This window comes from Antechinus flavipes, chromosome 3 (assembly GCF_016432865.1).
Source record: "Antechinus flavipes isolate AdamAnt ecotype Samford, QLD, Australia chromosome 3, AdamAnt_v2, whole genome shotgun sequence".
Classification (NCBI taxonomy): domain Eukaryota; kingdom Metazoa; phylum Chordata; class Mammalia; order Dasyuromorphia; family Dasyuridae; genus Antechinus; species Antechinus flavipes.
Window position 1 is genome coordinate 405,411,947 of NC_067400.1, and position 17,265 is coordinate 405,429,211.

The 17,265-nt window shown below is 33.5% G+C and overlaps 1 protein-coding gene across 3 annotated transcripts in view; it reads right to left on the minus strand.

The window, feature by feature from the left end:
* NUP35 (nucleoporin 35) overlaps positions 1 to 17,265 on the minus strand; it is a 51,836-nt gene that overhangs the window by 10,725 nt on the left and 23,846 nt on the right. For 2 of the 3 annotated variants that reach the window (XM_051986074.1, XM_051986076.1), the window contains exons 5-6: positions 3,587 to 3,728; positions 224 to 293 (exon numbers count right to left, since the gene is read on the minus strand). In XM_051986074.1, the coding sequence (XP_051842034.1) occupies positions 224 to 293; positions 3,587 to 3,728 (212 nt within the window). Of the gene's footprint in view, positions 1 to 223; positions 294 to 3,586; positions 3,729 to 12,502; positions 12,587 to 17,265 lie in introns of those variants that run through there. The other variant, XM_051986077.1, reaches the window with a different exon arrangement.

The window sequence follows — 17,265 nt, forward strand, 5'->3', positions numbered from 1 at the left end:
TCAGGATTCAAATTTAGCTTCACTATGCTTTGCTTTCTGTTAAACCTTTTGGAATTTAAGGAATATATTATGCCAAAAATAAAATCTTCAAAAATCTGGACAAAGAAATGGGGGAAATATGAGTTAAAATGCAACCAATCTGATTTCTCCACACTTCATTTTTACTCTGCTCATCTTTTAAAATATTTCCCTCTTTTGAAATCTTTTTTTCAGTAAAACTTACCACATGCTTTAATATGTTTCCATACTGTGCAAACTGTAGGAGTATATAGGAAGCAGATGCTTGAGGAAACCTAAAACACAATTTAACAATGCAAATGCTATAAATCAGTAAGTACTTATGAAGTCAGTATTACTATGATCTAGGCACTGGACACACACTTTATGTTGCAAAGACAAAAGTAAAAGTCTATACTCTCAAGAAGCTCACTAATTTTTGTGTGAAAATCAACTGAAAAATAAAGAACTCTCATTGCTAAAAAACATCTAAGTAAGTTTACTTTTCAACTCAAAACAATTTAGTAACAAGGGACAGCAACAGTTAAGAAAGATCTTACGAAGAATACCTCTTACCTTAAAATACAGCCTCTTCAGCGGCCATCAATTCTATATTTCTTTCTCTATCAAACATTCCAGTCTTTTATACAACCTCTATTTTAAACGATTCCAAATTCGTTCATGTTACAATGAGCACTTTACAGTGATATTTAATTATGGTGCTCAGATTTGCCAACTCCTTAAAAAAATGTTACACAAATTATAGTACAATTGAATCAGAAAGATTCAATCTAAGATTTTCACAGCATACTCTGGTAAAGTCATGGCTCACTTAATTACATAAATGATTGTAAATTATCTCAATTATAGAATAAGTGAATAGTCAAAGAGCATAAAGTTAATACAAAAGTTCTCCCACTAGCAAAAATATGACGAAGTCCATCGATTAAAATATATGTATTTTATTCATAGTAGAGAGTCCCTCAGGCCCTCGTTCTTAGCCTATTTATTTTTATTTTAGACACAACTCTAACATATTTGATCATTATTAGGCCCAGCTCACAGAAGATTAAAATCACTAATTATAGGATAATAATAAATACATGACTAAAAGCTGGAAGAAATTTATAATTATCCGAGTTCAACACCTTCATTTTACAAATAAGGAAGTTGAGTCATAAAAACATTAAATGATTTGCCTAAGGTTGCACAGTTATGAAGTAGCAGAGGTAGGATTCACATTTAGGTCCATTGGGTTCAGGTTTAACAATGATCTTTCCATTTTATCATGGCAGGAGAAAGAAGTAACAATTTGGCAGTGATGGAGGGGATATAAAAAAATTACTAAAATCATGATAAAGGCCTCATTTCCAAAATATATAGAGAATTGACTCTAATTTATAAGAAAGCAAGCTATTCTCCAATTGATAAATGGTCAAAGGATATGAATAGACAATTCTCAGACGAAGAAATTGAAACTATTTCTAGCCATATGAAAAGATGCTCCAAATCATTATTAATCACAGAAATGCAAATTAACACAACTCTGAGATACTACTACACACCTGTCAGATTGGCTAGAATGACAGGGAAAGATAATGCGGAATGTTAGAGGGGATGTGGGAAAACAGGGACACTGATACATTGTTGGTGGAATTGTGAATACATCCAGCCATTCTGGAGAACAATTTGGAACTCTGTGCAAAAAGTTATCAAACTGTGCATACCCTTTGACCCAGCAGTGCTACTACTGGGCTTCTATCCCAAAGAGATACTAAAGAAGGGAAAGGGACCTGTATGTGCCAAAATGTTTGTGGCAACCCTGTTTGTAGTGGCTAGAAACTGGAAAATGAATGGATGCCCATCAATTGGAGAATGGTTGAGTAAACTGTGGCATATGAATGTTATGGAATATTATTATTCTGTAAGGAATGACCAACAGGATGAATACAGAGAGGCTGGAAGAGACTTACATGAACTGATGCTAAGTGAAATGAGCAGAACCAGAAGATCATTATATATCTCAACAACAATACTGTATGAGGATGTATTCTGATGGAAGTGGATTTCTTCGACAAAGAGATCTAACTCAATTTCAATTGATCAATGATGGACAGAAGCAGCTACATTCAAAGTAAGAACACTGGGAAATGAATGTAAACTGTTTGCATTTTTGTTTTTCTTCCTGGGTTATTTTCACCTTCTGAATCCAATTCTTTCTATGCAACAAGAGAACTGTTCAGTTCTGCACACATATATTGTATCTAGGATATACTGTGACATATTTAACATGTATAAGACTGCTTGCCATCTAGGGGAAGGGGCGGAGGGAGGGAGGGGAAAAGTCGGAACAGAAGTGAGTACAAGGGATAATGTTGTAAAAAATTACCCAGGCATGGGTTCTGTCAATAAAAAGTTATAATTATGGGGAAAAAAAGAAAAAAGAAAAAAAAGCTATTAAAATCAAAAATGAAATAAAAGATCACAGTGTTCTAGGATCAACTAACCATCCATCTCAAGAAGCAGTAAGAATAACTTTATGCAGTGTTATCCAAGTTACTCAAAAAAAGCCAAATAAAGTATAATTTACTGAACTAGAAAAATACTTATAACTAAGAAATAATTCCATAAAAATTGTTAACATAAATTTTTTGTTTGGAACTTAGAAGTGTTTAGTTAGCTAAAAAAAATTTATTATGTGGAACACTTTATTCCAGAATAAATAAGCTATTTTTATAATATAATGTGAATCAAATAAATAAATAAATGGGGGGAGTAAAGATTGAAAAAAAGTTTCCAAGAAGTGCTTCAAGCAATCTATCCAATTCATAGTGACATAACTACATTACTGACATTTTTGTGATTGAAAAAAATAATTTTGTTCAGAAGTTGAAATTAAGTATCACTGTATATATTTCATGATTAAAAGAATATAAAAATTGAATATGAAGAATCTAGTGTCAATTATTACAAATATAAAATTAAATGAGGAAAATCCTTGGTCTTTCTAGGAAAAAGAGAGAGAGAGAGAGAGAGAGAGAGAGAGAGAATTAAATGATTCTGATTTTATGTATGTCTATCCACTTCCAAAACTCATGCAAGGAAACTTTAGTAATGGTCTGGCAACTGTTTTCAAAAAACAACTAATTTCCTATCTGTCAAACAACTTCATAGTTACTGACGCAAAACAGTTAAATAAATGTGCAAGCTAGGTGTAACATAATATGTATTTACGTAATTGTCCTAACTTTAGGCCATTTTTGTTGCCTCAAAATTATGTATGAAATAGAAAGAAGAAGTTACTGGAAAGTGGGAAAATGGCTGGTTGGAATTAAGACTCAATAATGGACAGTAAGACAGGATAAGAAAACAAACAATAGCCACATAATTATAATTCAAAGTTAAGATAAATGACTGGGAAGACACCTATTTTCCCACCCTACAGTATGCAAACTTTTACATACTTTGTTTATAAATTACATTAGTTGTTGAATGTTTTTAAGACAACAAAATAAGGAAGAAGTAGTTAGTTCTTTGCCCAAGAATAAAAAAGCTTAAGACAGAAAGCCAAATGATGAAAATCACTTACCCAAATACAGTTACCCAAGTATCATCAAGGTGATCTTCTGAAGTTAGGGAATCTCCCTGAGTATAAAAGGGATCCAACTGAGCAGGAGACAAATTTGTTTTTCGTGGCTGACCAATATTTGCTGGACTGAACATGCTTGAACCTATTATTAAAAGATAAATGCCAAATGCAATCAATTCATTTTATTGAAAATCTAATTTTTTTTTAAAAAACAATAGATAAAAATTAAAAATGTATTTATACAACAAAACTTTGATCAAAAATAACAGATATTTGTGAACTAATGGTAAAATTTTGAAACTTTTGGGGAACAAATGGTAAAAATAATTGTCAATGTTACTTCACTGTATTTTCATTTTTGCTAAATATGAATTACATTCTTCATGAAATCGTTCCTAATCATCTTCATTCTTACTATCATCAAAACTTTTATTAAAAAGTCAGAAGTACTCTAGAGCATAACTATACCTAGGCAGCAGTGATAACTTGTCTAAGGAACCTAAAGCTTATCAGCCATCATTTTACCTATTCTAGTTCAGGATCACAGCTCTACTCTCTACAAGTCCTAAGAGGAGGGAAAAACAATGGACAGGATAATGAATTAATCCTACTATTATCTTATCCTTTTGTTTTTCTTTCCTTAAAAAGTTAAAGGTTCACCAGGCTCCCAAATGTTGCAATTACATTTAAAACAAACCATTATTCTGATGCAGTGCTATTCACATTATTCAACAAGCATTTATTTATTGAGTTTACTTTTTGCCAAGAGAGATACTCCAAACAAGGTTATAACACAGAAAGGATAAAACATACAAATAAAAATAACAAGCACATAAGAATACAAAGTAAAAATACATAAGAAATATACAATGAAGTAGAGATGATTTCTTGGTGGAATCAAAGAATTCAGAGACAGAAGACTTCAAAAGGCATCTAGTTCTAACTTTCTTATTTAATAGAAGAGGAAACAGGCCCAGAAGGCTTAAGTGACTTGCCCAAAGTCATACAAGTACTAAGTAGCAGAACAAGAATTTGAATGCAGGCCCTCAGACTCCAAATACTACACACTTGCTTCTTGAGCACCAGGGAAGATTCCATGATTGAGATAACATTTGAATTTGGTCTTGAGGATTCAGTGGAAGGTCACTAGGCAAAATTCACTCAAGGAAAAGATTGTGAATGGATTTTCACAAAAATTATGAAAATTTCAATTTGACTAAAAGAGAAAATGAGAGAGGGAAAGGGGTAGTAAGAAATAAAAACAGAAAGGCTTGTTGGAATAAGTTTTGGTTTTGGATAAGAATAATAAGAATTTGGTTTTGGATGTCAGGCTAAGAAATAGGTATTAGATTCAATATATAATTTGATCACTAATTCTCTTCAAGAGAGGTAAAGGTGATGATAAATATTGATTTGATGGCTCACATAGGGCAACTGGATTAGAACATGTTCTGCTTGACCAAAACAGGAAAGAAACTGAAGCAAGAGGTGAAAAATTTTAAAGAGATTTAAGGGGAAACTTCCTAACAATTAAAAATCTTCAAATGTGAAATGTCCTGCTTTGGGCGGTATATAATTCCTTTCCCTTAACCCACAGACTTGAGGTATAAAAGCAAACATACCCTTTTTTGTCAGGTATGTTGTAGATAGTTTCTTAGGCAGGTAGAGGTTGGACTAGATGGCCTTTCAAATTCTTTCCAACTTGAGATTCTGTGATCAAGACCTGTACGTTACAAAGTGTTGCTTCTGTTTGTGATACAAAGCACAGTCTCATGGAAGGAGAAAGGACATGGAAAGTTTTGTTAGAAGACAACAGCAACAGCTCAGAAGAGAAGCCATCAGTATCAGAATAGGAAGGGTACCATGGCACAGGTAAAGGGGGACAAATGTGAGCATGAAAAGAACTTGGCAACTAACTATGGGAAACAATAAAGAGGAAAAAATTACAACAGATGATTCCAATGCTGAAAACACAAGGTAACTAAAAGACTATTAGTACTACTAACAAAATTAATAAAGTCAGGAAATACAGCAAATTTAAGAAAAAATAAATTAATCAGTTTCTCAGTGTCTAGAGTTTGAGGTACTCTTAAAATTTAAAAGAAAAAAGAGATAACAGATTTTGGGGAAAAAAAACAACTTGTGATTTTATGCATGAGCCTAGCATTTTTCACAACAAGCTATCTTTAAATAAATGTCTTCCTCCTGCCTGTATCCTCCCTTCCCTCTTCTAATCTCCTACACCTAGAATTTCCTATGTTCCATATCACCTTATCAAATCCAGACTATCAAAAGAGTTAGGAACTCTACCTATCCCAATTGATCTTGGGCCTTCTACATAAAAACTTTGAATCCCGACCATATATAACTGAGAGGACATTAAATGGGAGAAAACTCAAAATTATTCATACCAAACTATCACTGGCAAAAACCTAGGTTTCAAAACCATCTCTTAAAAGAATCACTGTTCCACTTCCTCCTCTACTTATGTCCCAAATATTACCTTTCTTAACATTGAATGAATTTTTTAATTTCATACTTTAGTTTTTTCCCAGTTACATATAAAAATATATTTTTAATATTTGCTGATAAAATTTTTGAGTCCCAAATTCTCTCCCTTTCCACCTCTCCCTTCCCCCATCAAGAAGGCAAGCAATTCAATACAGGTTATACATGTGTAATCAAGTAAAACATTTTCATATTAGTCATGTTGTGAAAGACAATAGACTAAAAAACAAAACAAAACAAAACAAAACTCTTTCAAGAAAAATAAGTCTAAAAAAGTGTGAGCAAATGTGTATCCAGATACTATCAGTTCTTTCTCTGAATAGATATAGCAGTTTTCATCATAAATCTTTCAGAGGTTTCTTGGATTGTTATTTTGCTGGGAGGAGTTAAGTTATACACAGCTGATCATTTTATAATACTGTTGTTACTTTGTACACAGTCTATTTTATTTGAATCAGCTCATGTAAATCTGCAGATTTTTCTGAGAGCATCCTGGTCATAATTCCACCATAATCACATAACCACAATTCTCCAAATTGATGAGCATCCCCTCAATTTCCAATTGTTTGTGCCACCAAAAAAAAAAAAAAAAAAAGCTATCTGTGTGTGTGTGTGTGTGTGTGTGTGTGTGTGTGTGTATAGTCTGTTTGTTTTTTGTTTTTCCCCTCTTTTAGAATACGTCAGTAGTAATATAAATGGTTTTATAACATACAGTGTTTTGTCATCAGAATGTCTTTGTCCCTTTTCTTCAGATACAAGTAACCTCAAAATAAAGCTACAGGTCTTCCCTTGTGTGTGTCTTAAAATATGCCAAGTGACCAATTCTTCTTATGCTTTTTCTGTGGAAACCTCTAAGTCCCCCAAAAAACAGCTTCAATTCACTGAGAAACTTAAGACAATCTATGATTAAAACTTAGATCCAGAAAGGTCTATTTTGAATCCTCAAGCAAAATATGTTACAAAGAAAAGTTAGATCTGATGTCATAAAACCAGGTCTGTCATTTATTACCTGTGTGACATTGGACAAACTTATCTGGGCCTCAGTTTCCTCATCTGTAAAATAAATTAATTGGACTAAAATACCTATAAGGGACGTGCCAGCTCTAAATCTATGATCCTAAAAGTCATTATAAAAAACCAGCAAGCAGCTCTAACAAAAAATTTAACTGGAATGTGAAGCTATTCTAACTCTTCTTAAAACAGTGCCTAACAAAACCAAATGTTCATCTAAGTTAATGCCAAAATGTTAATGCAACTGTTCCATTACTACAATGCCTCATTAACCAGGATCACCCAATCCCATAAATAGAAAAATGGCCTCCACTAAAACTGACATCTTGTCTCTTAAGGTTATCTTTCATTAAAGCATTCCCAGATAACCTTTGCTGGAAGAGATCTCTCATACAGATCTCATAATACTCTATTTCTCCTTTTATACACTAATTTTTATTATATCTATGCGTAAGCAAATCCACCCTCAGACATTTAATGTGATCCTGGACAAGTAAGCAAACCTCTATTTGTCTCAGTTTTAAAAAACTACAAAACAAGAATGATAATAGTACCTAGGTTGTTTAAGAATCAACCAATCAACATTTATTAAGCACCTATTTATTATATATGCAAGCATTGTGCTAAGGCTGGATCAAATGAACTAACATTGGCAAAGTACTTTGTAAACTTTAAAAACATTATATAAATGCTAGCTATTATGCATTACCCACCTCAATTTACTTTTAAGTGCCAATCTTTTGTATCTCTCTGTCCCCCAGTACCTAGCTTAGAATATGAAATTTAAAAATGTTTGTTGAATAAATGATTTTCTTTGAAAGTAAGATACTTTTCCTGTAACTGGTCCAAATCTTTTTACACAAATTGATTAATGTCTAAGTATACCAGAATACAAAAGAAAGCTGAGTGCTAATGTTACAAATATATCAAAATGGTTTCCACCTGCATTGCACAAATGATTTCAATAATCATAAAATAAGTTGTTCCAAAATAAGTTTGGAAAAAAATATTTTTGGATAGTGTTATTCAAGTCAAATAATATGAAAGTTCACTGAATACTGAATATCATTAACAACAATTCTTAATTTAAAGAAGAGACAGCATGGAACAATGGACCTGAAGTCAGGAATAATTGAGTTCAAATTCTAATCCTTCATTAGCAACATGACCATAAGCAAGTCACTTAAAAGTTAAGAAAAATTAAAAATCAGAGAGGAAAGGAGTTTCCACACCCATCAAATAACCACCTGCAAACTACAGACCAGTAAAATTGACTTTTCTTCCTCACAAAATTCCAAAACGGATTATGAAAGAGATGGACTACTTTTTGTAGTGACAAAGAACTGGAAAGACTTACATGAACTGATGCTAAGTGGAGTGAGCAGAGCCAAAAGTACATTGTACATAGTAACAAGTTTATGCAATGATCAACTACTTCATAGACTTGGCTCTTCTCAATAATCAGGTGATTTAAGGAAATTCCAATAGATTTGTGATGAAAAATGCCATCCACATCTAGAGGGAGACTGAATGTGAATCAGAGCATAGTGTTTTCACCATTTTGTTGTTTGCTTAATTTCTCATTTTTTTCCCTTTTGATTTGATTTTGTGTGTGTGTGTATGTATGTATGTATGTGTGTGTGTGTGCATGCAGCATGACAAATATGGAAATATGTTAAGAACTGTACATGTTTAACCTGTATCAAATTGTTCACTGTCTTGGGGAGGGGAGAGTAGGGAGAAGACAAGGAGAAAAATTTGGAACACAAGTTTTGCAAAGGTGAATGTTGATAACTATCTTTGCATATTATTTGGAAAAATAAAATAAAATACTATTAAAGAGATGGACTAGTAAGCCTTTAGCAAAAGAAGCAAGGATCATAAAAGATAGCATGGCTTCATTAAGGACATCTATTGGATATAAAATGATGTATATACATTGTGAAACAGGACCAATGTGCTGATTTTGTTTTATTTAACTATATTATTTTATTGCAAAGTATAGTTCTGTTTGGTGGTCAGAAAATGGAAATGGGAGTTGTTGAAAAGTAAGATTATTGGGAAAAAAATTTCAATAGCAACAGTAACAACGTTAATTCTTTTTTTAAATTTAAATAATATTTAAATGGCAAATCAGGGGAATGTTATAGATATCATTTACATTGGTGTTAGCAAAGTTGGCGATAAACTATCTCAAACTCTTTTTTTACAGAAGTGAGATGTGAAACTGGATGAATGGAAAGACTCAAAGAATGGTTATTTATAGTTCCCTGGTGCTACTCCAGTTTTAAGGGTACATACAATCAATTACTTCTTAAACCCAAAACACCAGGGTCTCTACAGCAGGCATCAAGACTAAACTCCTATACTCTCTTACTTCTGTCATACTGAATCTCAAATTATGGAAGAGCAAATACCTTTTCAACCCCTGCTGCCTGCTCTTTCCTCCACATCCACCTCAATCCTCTTCCCTTTATGTCCTACTCATTTGTGCCTAGCCTTTAGCACTGTGATCTCTGAAACTACTGCTCCATAATCAATAAATTTCCTTTGTTTTAGTCCTCTTCCTCTCCTTATACTTCTACCTCTTACTGAAACCTGCTTCTTTCCTAATGACAATACACTCCAAATCTTCCTTTTCTACACAGGTTAAACTTTCTCTCCTACCCCAAGACACAGTGTCTTAATAATAAAGTTCTCATACTCTGCTCCAAACGGACAGTCTCATTTTACTACCATTGATCACTGAGAGCAACCTGTTATTCTTTGAAGTATATTACACATCCAGATTTATCACACATGTACATAATGGTGAATAGTATCTACTAATCTCCCAAGACATATATCTTTCCCTTCTCTGGCTATGTTTCAACCCCAAACTTCTATATTCATATTAGGAGATTTCAATGTTCTCTAATCTAATTTTCTAAGCTCCCACTTTTTTCAATTACTATATATTATTAAGGAGGATTAAGAGGTCCTCTGAACTTATCTTTTTTAGTTGCCATATTTTCTAGAAACGCTGGACCCAAAGTATGCAAGAAGCCCTAAATGTGTCAAGGATGAAGTCTCTCCCTAGGTCAGCTGACAACTTCTTGTTTGCATCCCAAACTGTTACTACTCCCTGTGTGTACTTGGGAGTCAAGACAGAAGCCAGTCCATCTGCACTAGGCTGAGAAATTTTTTGTGCAAGCAGACCACCATATGTTCATGGTCTAATAGTTCCCCAAGGAAACGAATTTGTTTTACCATTGTTTTGTTCCTCTCTTTTAGAAGAGATTTTGTACTTTTCCTACCATTACTGCACCTTTCCCGTTCCTATGTCATGCCCCTTTAGGTAGATTTCTCTTCTTTGTTGCACTGTCATAAAGCTATAAACCTTCTGTATGAATTGTGAACTCTTTGGGTTCTACATGCATGTTCTTTTCTCTTGAAATAAACCTAGTTTTCACATAAGTTTCATGAAGACTAATGACAATACAAACAATTTTCTTTTTACATAAATTCACATTATGCAAATTTAACTTTGTTTTATAACAATTTTTAAAGAAAACAACATTCCAAAATAATCTTATTGCATATTACTGTGCTCTCTCCTTTCATTCTTGCTCCTTGGTTTGGTGTTCTGTAGCCTCCCGGAAGAACAGTTGCTCAGAGATTATTACCTGTAGATGAGGGACTTGGCTGGAAATCTCCAAGATCTTACCAAGAAAAGAGACCTTTCCCCAATTCACCCATTTGTATGTCTATCCCCATGTGTCTGTATTCTCTTAATCCACATGTTGCTCAGCCTCTCCTGTCTCTATCCATGTCCAATTCCTACATAAAGTTCCTCCAGGTTCTAGTCAAGCCTTAACATGGCTGGCCCCAAACCCTGTGTGTGCCTCTTCCTGCTTCACATCTCTGTTCTCAATCCCCCAATGTCCTTCCCTCCATAGCAAATTTGCATTAGATAAAAAACATTTTAAAGGTCTGTGGAACTGCTCATGTACAGTGAGAACTGTCTATACTTCTGCTGCATCTCACCTACACAACAATATAATCATAACCTCTGAGCTTGCTCAGACTGAAAAGAACTATACTTCTACAATTAAGAAACTCTGAAATTTTTTTAACCAATCACATCCTCCTAACATTCTATCGTACCCTGTGCTTTAACTCTTCTGCAAACATATTCTTCACTCTCACCATTAATGACAATGTCTCTAAATAATACTTCACCAGGCTAACACACCTTGATCTGGCCAGATTCTCCTTCCCTCTCACAACTTCAACTTCTTAATAAAGTTAATTAACTCTTTACTATTCTGTTTTTGAATCCCTTGTCCTATCAACCCTCAAGCTTTGTAAAACCCCAATTCCAAATTATTCCTATCACTATCCTATCTCCTTCAGATGAATGGAACCAAATGGGTTTAATCATCTCTTTGCAGATAACTCCCAGAACTACATCAGCCTCAGTCTATCTCCCTGTTGGATGTCCAGAAGACATATTAAATTCAACACACTTAGGAATAAACACATGATCTTCTCTCAACAAACCACCCTCTCTTCCAAACTTTCCAATTTTTAGCAAAGGCACAACTATTCTTCCAATCTCCCAAGTTTAAATCCATAGTATTATAATCAACTTCTCAGTCTCTCTCACCCCATATATCCAGTCAACTGCCAATTTTGGCATTTCTACCTCCACAATTCTTCTTGTATCTAATCCATTCTCTCTACTCAGACAGCTACCAACTTAATTCAAGTTGTCATCACCATTATTACAATGGCTTCCTTCTTCAAGTCTCTACTCACTCTACCCCAACTTACAATTAGTTAAAAGTAATTTTCCTCAATACACATCTAATTATGTCACTCCTCTACCCAATAAATTCTAGTGGTTTTCTATAACTTTAGAATGAAATACAAATCTGTTTAGTTTTTAAAACCCTAGCCCCAACCTTTTCAACACCACTGTACATTATTTCCTTTATAGTGCCCACCCACACCAATATCTTCTCATCTTGCTTTTTCCTGTTCCTTATATAAAATACTCTATTTCTCATCTTTAACACCACTTCCCAACTTTATGTCTTTAAATCAGTTTTCTCCAATGCCAAGAATATACCACATTTCTTCACCACTGCCTCACAGAATTCTTTTCCTTCAAATGCATTTCAAGAACCATTTTCTATATGAAGCCATTACAAATCCCCAAAGCTGCTAGTGCTTTTCCTCTCTACCTACCTTGAATTTAACTTTACATTTATTCTTTTTATATTTATACATGAATTTAAATCCCCTATAATTCCTTGAGAACAGGCACTGTTTCATTCTTTATATTTATATATTGAACCCAGCCCAGTACTTGGCAAAAAGTTGTTACAGGATAAATGCCCATTGAGTATTCACCTTGAAGAAGATTTAAGGAATGATAATGGCCTTCAAGTGTTTGAAAAGTTGTCATGTAAAAGCATGAATAAGTCTTGTTTTGCTGGGCCTAAGACAACAAAAGTAGGAACAAGATAGGTTAGGAATTGCAAAGGTAAGAATTTAAGCTTACTATTGGGAAAAAAATAAAAAACTTCGAGCTACCCAAATAGATAAATCTTCAAACAAAGTTTAGATGACAATTTATTGGGTAAACTATAATGAAGATTTTTTTTTTTTTCCAGCAAAGGTTGGAACAAGATGGCAGCTAAAGTCTCTTCAAACTCAATTTCTATGATTTTCTGATCTGAAATCACAGGTCTTTCATTTAGCTATATTCATTTAAAACAACATTATGATGATACTGAATATGAAAAAAATTTAGAGAATGAAAAAATATATATGAACAAAAGTTTCTACAAGAATCACACCTTTATTTATAGAAAACAAGGAAGGTATTTTACTCTAAATTCTAAAGTCAATCAAAATATGAAACTGCTATATTAGTACTAAAAAAATCAATATTTAGCTATGCTCACAAGAAGGCCCAAAGTTAAAGGGCCATTACGACTTTTTAGAATAAATCAAAATCAAAGTTCAAATGAACAAGCAATTTCATTACTGCCCTGTCAATTATTCTGAAAACTATAATTACTTATACATAATCTAAAACCATTTACATAACTTTAACATAATTGCCTTTTTTAAAAAATGTTTAATTGCTTCACTGATTCTACATCCTTTCAATTAGACTTTCTGGTACACATATGCTATGTTTTATAAGGCTAAAAATTAAGCATACCTATTTAGAAACCACATTAAATTGGACAGTAATATGTCACTCTTGATAAATCATAACAAACATCCTTCACAAGATCAAACTAAAGTAGAAGGCAAAAGATCAATTCATTAAAATGACCTATTTTTAAAAATTCATTTGAAACAGCAGATAAAATTATTTCAAAATTAAGACTACTGACCTCAAAGTCAAGCAGGTAGTCAAAAAACATTTAATAAGCCCCTATTATGTGCCAGGAATTATGCTATACACTGGAGGTACAAAAAGGGGAAAGATAGTCCCTGCCCTCAAGCTCACAGTCTACTAAACAAGACAATAAGAAAATAGATACAAACAAGTTAGTATAAGATGAATAAGAAGTCATTAAAGAGAAAGCACAATAACCTTGAGAAATTGAGAAAGGCTTCCTATAGAAGATGTGATTTTAGGTAAACTAAGATTTAAAGGTAAGATGAGGAGGGAAAAGCCTTCCAGGCATGAAGCAATCTGAGAAAATATCCAGAGAAAAGTTAAAAAGCTGGCTAATATAATTAAAAATCTGGCTAGAATAATTAATCAATTTTTGAAACTACATAAACAGAAGTCAATACCCTTTCTATAATAACAGATCAAGGAAAATTAAAGTGATCAAAATAAATTAAGTTGTCCTAATGTTATGCCACAGTTCTCTTTAATTGTCCTGACTCAGTTTCCCTGCACTAGTTTCCCTTGTCTCAGTTTCTTTAACTGTTCTGTGTCAATCCCCTAAGTTGTAAAACCCCGCCTCTGGTCCATTACTGAGGACCAATTACTCTAAGATTATAAATTGTTAGCCCAAGCAAGATAAACAAGAGAGTAGATCTCCTGACTCTTTTCTGTCCTCAAGAATTTACAATATCCCTCTAAAATATTCCAAGATATTTCACTGGCATCTTTATCTCTGTGTATTCAGACATCCTGTCTCTGGGTTTTTTTGAGTTTATGGCCTCTTCCATCCTGACAGTTTTCCCACGCTTCTCACCTTTCCTTTGTTTAGAGAAAAGGTATTTAAGAAGTTGGGGTTCCTCCATTCATTGCTGGAGGATGGCAGATGGCGGCTGGATACTGGATGCTGGATTCTTTGGGATGACAGTCTCCTCCAGCCCTGGGACCAACATGGATTCCTTGGTCCCAGTATACTTATCTCTGTCTGACTGGATAATTTGAGATGAAAGTCCTGTCCAGTCAATCTTACTCTCCCATTAATAAAATATTAAAAACTCTCTAATCTCTCTCCTGCCTCAGTTTCTCTGGCATTACACTAAGAAATTGGCTAACTTCTAGATCTTAAGTTAAATACAACAGAAACCTACAAAATATATCTTTTATAAGTAAGCAAATATAATTACTACCTAATAAAAGTTTTTTTTTTTATAATGAGTACAACCAGAACTGGTTCCATATAGCTTCCTAAAAAGTAAAGAATTTCCCCAACCCCTATATTACTTTCTTCCCAAAAGTTAAGTAACCTCCATCAAAATTGGCGTCAGAAGAGTTGACAGTGCATTCCCAGCACAGCAACATTCACTTACCATTTTGCCCTAGAAACAATGGTAGTTCCTGGTTTAGTTCCCAAACCACAAAGCACACTGAATTTGTAATGAAACTGTGGAAAAAGCACAGGATGTAGATAGAATCAGAGGAACTGGATTCTCTACCATTTACTGTCTGTGTGAACTTGGAATGTCATTTGACAGTTTGAAGTTCAGTTTCCTCATGAAGGAATTAAAGACTAAATTATCTCTGAGATCCCTTTCAGCTCTAAGCTTAACATCCTATTATTATTCTTGTACTATGGTTAAAAAGTCATTTGTAGTCTAGACTAGTAATGTAAGCACCACTTGTAATATTTCATATAGGCATATGTTCCAAGTTCCAAGTAAATGAGATGGAAACTGCCAGACTGAAGGTGAATAACTGTCACAGAACCTCTTTACAATTGGTTAGCATCAGTTTTCTTATTATTAATAGCATACTTCTATACCAATCTGAAGTTTTCAAAAAGCCTTCCTCACAAAAGCCTTAGGAAATAAGAGAGTAGCAGTATAAATTATCCCCATCTAAAAGTGGGGGGAAAAAAACCCACAAAAAACAAAACCATGACTCAATAAGATAAAATAATTTGTCAAAGGTCAGGCAGGAACAAAGTGTCAGAGCCAAAAATCAAGCTCAGATCAGATTCAAACACAATGATCTTTCTATTGCATAATAGATCATAACTTCATTTTAAAGTTTTTTCCCCAAACATTATAAAATCAGTCCAGAGATATCATTCAAAGATGATCACTCTCCCTATTATTATGTGATACAGTTTTGGAAATGCTAGCAAGAGCCATAAAACAAAAGAATAAAGACAGATAAAGAGAAGACTAAACTATCCTTGTTTGCTAATTTTATAATGGTTAACTAGGGAATCAGCAAAGAAACAAGACAATTGCTTCTGCAAATAATAGAAAGAAAAAGCCCTTTCTATGCATATTTTGTGACTAATCTCCCAAAGCACACTAAAGACTTGTATGAATTAAATTATTTAGCACTCCTTAAAGAGATAAAGAATAACTTAAAACAACTGAAGAAAAGGTTGGTATTACCATGGGGATACTTTCCAAAGTTTTATAAAATAACAAAATTCATTTAAAAAAACAAATGATCTAGAATATCAAGGGAAATAACGAAAAGAATGAGAGAGAAGAAGGAGAGGAAAGTATTTGCAGACAGTCAATAAACCATCTGGTATTGGTTAAAAAATAGAGGGATAGATCAATGAAATAGACAAAGGAGATTCAGAAACAACAAAAGTAATCCAAGTCATTCATGAAAAAATTACACACTATAACATTGCTCAAAAGTGACCAGTCAACTTCTGTTTAAAGACAATTCATGGCATTTTGGGCCAGTTCTAACTGTTGGGAATTGTCTCCTTAAAAAAAGCCTAAATTTTTCTCTCTGCGTCTTCCACCCATTGTTCTGCTTCTTCCTTCTGGAGCAAAACAAAATTAATCTATTCCCCCTTTCTGCATAACTGACCTTCAAATACATGTAGACAGCTATCATGTCTTTTCAGGCTCTTTTCCCCCCCAAAAAATATTCAAATCCCTTCAATCAATCCTCAAATAGCAGGGACTTAAAAGTCCTTCACCATCCCAGTTTATGAACATTATTCTTTATGGTGCCCAAAACTGATAATACTCTAGATGTGGTCTGACTAGGACACAGTATATAGACACTATCAGATTTTTTTCTAGAAGCTACGGTGCTATTAAAGGGGGCCAAGAAAATCATACATCTTTTTTTTTTAATTGCTCCATCATACTGTTAAATTAGATTAAGCTTGTAGTTCATTAAAACCTCTAGATTATTTTCAGATATAATCTTGACTTCAGTAGACGGATGATGAAATATCTCTCGAGGAGATGAGAGATATGAGACTACAGAGAATGAAGCTTATGTTATCATTAATGTGTTCATCTGAATTTTGTTTTGCTCAGTTGTATTTTTAAATAGGGAGAATTCTGTTGGGTTGAGAAGTCTACTTTTTTTTAAAGCACCAATAAATTTAAAATCAGATTACCAGGAAAAGAACCCAACAGTGTTGAGAATACAAATGGCCTACTGAAGCAATACTGTAGCTTAGAAGCAGCAGTTATTACAACAGGAATAGTCGAAATTAACAGTAAACAAACTAGCATCTAAGAAAAGTGCCTCAGAAAGGACAAAAAAGTTCTACAGGTTAGAAGGTAAATAACCACTTTTTATCCCTCAGTAAAGCCTCCAGCTACCTATACCTAAGGGTTAACTAATTTCTAGATTATTCCAAAGGCTTGCTTATCCAGAAAACATTCCTCAGCAATAATAACAAATTCTACTATAGCTGAAATAAGATTAACAAAAATTTTCAATTTCAATTATAATATATAACCACTACTAT